The 5,312-nt window shown below is 37.5% G+C and overlaps 1 protein-coding gene across 2 annotated transcripts in view; it reads left to right on the top strand.

The window, feature by feature from the left end:
* Nucleotides 1-5,312, top strand: part of pdgfd (platelet derived growth factor d) — a 64,163-nt gene that overhangs the window by 52,616 nt on the left and 6,235 nt on the right. For both annotated transcript variants that reach the window (XM_017308088.1, XM_008425506.1), the window contains one exon: nt 913-1,120. In XM_017308088.1, coding sequence (XP_017163577.1) covers nt 913-1,120 — 208 coding nt within the window. The remainder of the gene's footprint in view (nt 1-912; nt 1,121-5,312) is intronic.

The following is a 5,312-nucleotide window of genomic DNA, read 5'->3' as shown; positions in this document are numbered from 1 at the left end:
GTGTGTGTGTGTGTGTGTGTGTATTGATGAAAGCTACTACTTCTTCAAGATCAGTGGTAATGTATGTCCTTCTTAGCATCCTATTAAGTCAGACCTTAATTTTCCAGATCAGCAAACTGATAAAATTCCTTATTTTACAGAGGTGGGAACACTTGTTGATATTCAGTAAATTACATGCAATGGATTGGCAAAAACTAGCTGCATGCTTTCACTTCTTCATTATTTTGTATTTACTAAAGCATTCAGATGTTTATTAGATAAATAAGTAGATGCTAACAATAACCAGTGAAAGTTAAATAATTACATTTTTAAATATCCTGATTTATAAAACCTGATAAATGTATAAAACATCTCCTCCTAAGTCAATTTATGTAGCTGCTGCCAGCTAAGGAGCAGATGTAAAATGTGATCTATCCATTACAGCTATTTGTCCTTTTAAATTGATTATGCAAAGGCGGACATTTTTCAGGTGTTAGCCTCACATTCATAAAGTACCACATCTTGATATAGTGGCTTTTAAAATTCCCTTTATAGCATTATATTGAGTTGGGCTAATCTATTTCACATTTTGTAAAAAAAAAAAAAAAAAAATTGGAGGAAGGCATAAGGTAGTGTGATTGATTTATACCCACAAGGCCACCTAATTTAAGCTCTTACAGTAAATATTAACAAATGTTAAGTCCCAGTGGAGTACTTCTGTTTTATTGTCATCTTTAATCAGGCCAACTCTCCCATATAACCTTTATAAATCATCTCATTACTTACCTTAGTCCTTCGAAACATGACTGCTAATGTCTCAGAGTGAATAGTCCCAGTCTGCATGAGAGTTTCACTGCCTTCTGTGGGTATTTCTTTGCTAACACTTTGTCCAAAAAAATACCCACGCAACCTTTCCTCCTGTATGTGTTGCAGGACATGAGTGCAAACGAGATGCCGGCCACAGAGGTTCCTCAGACGCTGGAGGACTTGGATAGAACCATAGCTGCCTTTGACACTATAGAGCAGCTTCTTCAGTCTTTGAGCCCAGATACTTGGAGACAAGATCTGGACAATATCTACACTCAAACATACATATATTATAGATCCAAGTCCTATCATCTGGCAAGCAGACAGAATAAAGGTAAGGGTAGCAACTCTTTGTGAGAATTTAACCTTTAAGAGAAAAAGTTCAGAACCTGGTAATATGCAGAGGGAAAACTGTGTGATGTGCCACGACAAAACCAAGAAGAGGTCACCGGAGTAGAAACAGAGAAAAAAAGTTTAAAACGCCAATTTCAAAAGAAACACTTGAGTTCATGAAGGAACCACCGTATGCTTTTAACAGTTGATAAACATATTCCCACTCTTTTGTCATTGGTTTCAGCCAAGAAGATGAATGTTTGAAAGAAACACATGGCTCTGACCCGAATCCACAATCTAGATCCACTGTGTATAAAAAGACCTCTGCTCAGGGTTCTTTATGCAGCAATAATGAATTTTAAAAAAATCAGTGTTTGCTGTGCCTGGCTGGAGTACATTAAACTTGCCTTGATGTCATATAGATTTCTTTCATTCTTACTGATGTGGAGATTAAAGTCTACTGTCCTGCCTACAGCATACGGGTACAGCAAAGTGGTCAAATAATTGTTAGGGAATAAATTGGATAGTCAGGAGGAGTATGTCAGTCATAGACACTTCAAGCATTCTGTATCGTGTGGTGAGTAGATCACCATTCTTGCAGACAGACCATCTGAATAGGATAGTATGTGATAAGGTAATGTTTTTACTGAACCATTGCTGCTGCAATTGAGCAACACTTGGATTGATTATGTGGCCTTAGTACATATCTGTGATATATTTCAGAGACGCAACATTTATGCTGGTATGATGATTATGCTGTTATAATAATTCAATATTTCTCATTTTATTTAATTTTGCAAGATAATTTTGTGACCATTATTACACAGCTACAGCTAACATGAATAAAATGTAAAAAAAAAAACTTCAATAGTTTCCTACCTGAGAAACCTCTAACAGAAAAATGTGCACATCTCTTTCAGAGGGGCAAGTTTGCGATTTACTTACTATAAAGCTTTGCTTAGTGAAAACATTCAATAAAACTAGAAGAATTTGGAAGCTGCCTTTAGCTTTTCTTTTTCTGGAATGTAATGTTGAGAAATATTGCTAAGAAGCCAAGTGTTGTGTGTGTGTAAGGTAACCATGGCAATCAGGCATTTTTAGCTGAAAGCTGACAAAGTTTATTTGATCACTCAAATGATCTACACCTACACTCACGTTTACCCTGACTACATGAAATAAAGACTCAAGTCCTAGACCTAGAGATTGAGTGGAGTCTTGAGTATTTAAACCAAATCCAAGTCAGTTCTTTAACTGTTTTTGCATTGTTAATGTAAGGGTTAATATGATAACTTGTGTACACAGTTGCAGCCGTGTTTATGTGAAAATACCAGTGTACAACCCTTAGTGCTTTAGACTCCATCTCTTCCAGCTGTGCCTTTATATATATCTCTCTGTTGCTGTATGTCTGTCTGAGGGATGTTCTGTTCCTTTGTAAATATTTGCACCTGACAGCAAATCTATTTCTATTTAATAGTAGATGTGTGTGCTCTGTTGGCATGGGAAGGGTTTCTGTGCGAGGAGTATTTGCATTTTACTGTGAAGCTTTATTGGCACTATGGGTCCTTAATACACCAATGTTGTGCTCTCTAATTGGAAGTTCAACATGTACAGCAGCACACAACATGCCACACTCATCAGCTTAACTTCGCCTTTATTAAGGCACACATAAATGTAGACCCATCTTTGTTTTTGCAGAGAAAGTTTGCATGATGATATTAATCGGTATGCGTTTGGAACACACTATTAGCTGCATATGTTCATGAATTCAAATCAAAGCTACACAATATACAACACTTTGTGCTCATGAGTGGCAGCTCAAAATAGCTAGTATTTCCTACAGTAATGTAAGGGGGGCAGCTTTTTCTTCATGTTGCTGCCTTTATGTGTGACAGTCTTTCCAGCCACCTTTCTTTCTTTTTTTATTTTAAGTTATTTTCCCTCCTACACACTTTGACGGGGTTCCACACCACTGCTCTTCTGAGATTACACTGCTTTAAACAGGCACAGCTTTAGCTCAGCCTAAGCAAGGACGCACACACACCCAGGAAACTGTCACGTGTAGACACCTACGTACAACTCATGCAGCTTCTGTTCAACTAAACATAATAGAGCCTTTAACAACAACTAAGAGTTTGGGAGTAACAAACGTTTATTTTCATTCTGCACTTTGCATTCTTTCACCACCTTTGTTATGATCATCCAAAAAATTGTATACAATTTGAAAACTTGAATTTTTGTCTGGAAATGTTTTTTAATGTTCTATGTTAAGTGTTTAAAGTAAACAACAAAATGAATCACCCATGTAGCATCAACTCAAGCAGGAATAAATTTATCCTAAAAACAATTGTCTTCTAATAGGTTGTGAAAAAAATGTATCCCCAAATGTTTTATAATCACCAAGCAAAACGATCTTTGAAATGCTAAACTTTTCCTCTCTTGTAAATATGTGAGATCCTTCAGCAAGAGAGCTCTTCAGAACAAACAATAAATATTCTTACCTTATGCAAACTACAGACAAGGCCGACATATACAAACTTGCATTCGACTTCCTTTCAGTCAGCTTATGGTGTAATGGACTCTAGCTGGATCAATGGGGAGTTTGATTGTCACTATAGAGGCTGATGCTCACAAGAAAATCAATTTGAGAAGAGTTCAGTGAGCAAAGGCCCGTATTCAAATGGCCCCTCATTGTTTGATCCCTGAACGACTTCAGAGTTCCTCCCTGTGGTGAAGAAGGTTCCACTTCAAAAGGATCGCTCAATTATTATTGGTTGAATGTGGGCTTGATTCACCATTGTTGACTGTTGATGAGTTTAGACCTTTTACTTTTACCATTGTGTCTCCTTTTTTCTTTTTTACCGTTATGTTCTACCGCAGAGATAAATGCATCAAGAGTTTCTTCTTTCTCCTTCTCACTTTCCCCATTAGGCTTCTCTGTCATCATATTACCTGCCAGGTCATAATGTTGCCTCTCAGTTGGCGCCTCCATTGGTGATCAAAGATAAGACAATGAACTTTGGTAGGTCATAGCAGGAGCAATCATATTTCAGCACTTTTTCCACATAGATTCAAACCCCTGAAGCAGGAATGTGCATTATTTGTAGTTGAGATTTCACCTGCTGTCCTCGGCTTCAGTGTTTTCACATAAATATCGAGAATGGTTTCTATAACACACAGACAAATAAGGAAAAATTTTGACTGAGCAAGTAGGGCTTGCCTTTCTTCTGCTCTTTCACTAAAGGTTTCTGCTTGAGCCAAAACAATACTAAAAATGTAATACACTACCGCCTTAAAAACAAAGACTTGTTTTCCCCTGACAAAGAGGCTGTACACATGTACATGTCAAGCACCAATCCTGACTTCTGAGTGGTTAACAGGCCTAGAGAGCCCTGTTTTTCTGAAGTTTAGTCTTTATACTCTAGTTTATTTTGACAAAACTGCCTCCATCATGGTGAAGTGTGACTTGTGATGTAATTACTGCCTTTGCTATGAAGTGTGTTGATCACTACAATCACAGACCACTCAGCTCTGTGCTGATTGTTCTTCTCAGGTTTCTGTTTTTTTTTTTCTGTTCCATTCGTCCTTCAAAAGTTGCATTAGGTTATCCTTAAGAGTATTTTTCACGTTTTGACTGATAATGTGTGGTTTGTTTCAGAAAACAAAACCAGCTGATGCACTTCAGTCAGTTTAGAAATGTTAACTTCAGTAATGATGTGACAAAGATGTTTTATCAAACTTGAAACTTTGGAGTTCTGCCTTTTTTAACCCATCTCTTCAAATTCTTATAATATGTAATTTCCATCATTGTGTCTGATCCTTTTCACCTCCCTGAAATGAGGCATGGCGGAGGGTCTTATGTAGACAAATGAGGCAATTTTGCAGCAGACTGATGACAAGAAGAAAGACCAGAATCATTAGATTGATCTTTGATGAATTAGGGCCTCTCTGCTCTGCTTCGCTTTCTGTTCAATAGTGTGATGTCTTTCATCTACTCATCTAACCATCCCTGCCATCCATGGTTACAGCGTTACGGCATTTGTAGGACTTTACCTCCCGGCCATTTCAGCTTATCGATTCCAGTGTACAGTATGCCTTCACAATGTTGGAACAGCAAGCATTTGCTTGTAGTTGTACAAAGTACCACACACACACACACACACACACACACACACACACACATATATATATATATA

Source organism: Poecilia reticulata, linkage group LG13 (assembly GCF_000633615.1).
Source record: "Poecilia reticulata strain Guanapo linkage group LG13, Guppy_female_1.0+MT, whole genome shotgun sequence".
NCBI lineage: Eukaryota > Metazoa > Chordata > Actinopteri > Cyprinodontiformes > Poeciliidae > Poecilia > Poecilia reticulata.
Note: the sequence above shows the minus strand (reverse complement) of the source record. Positions and strands in the feature narration are given on the sequence as shown.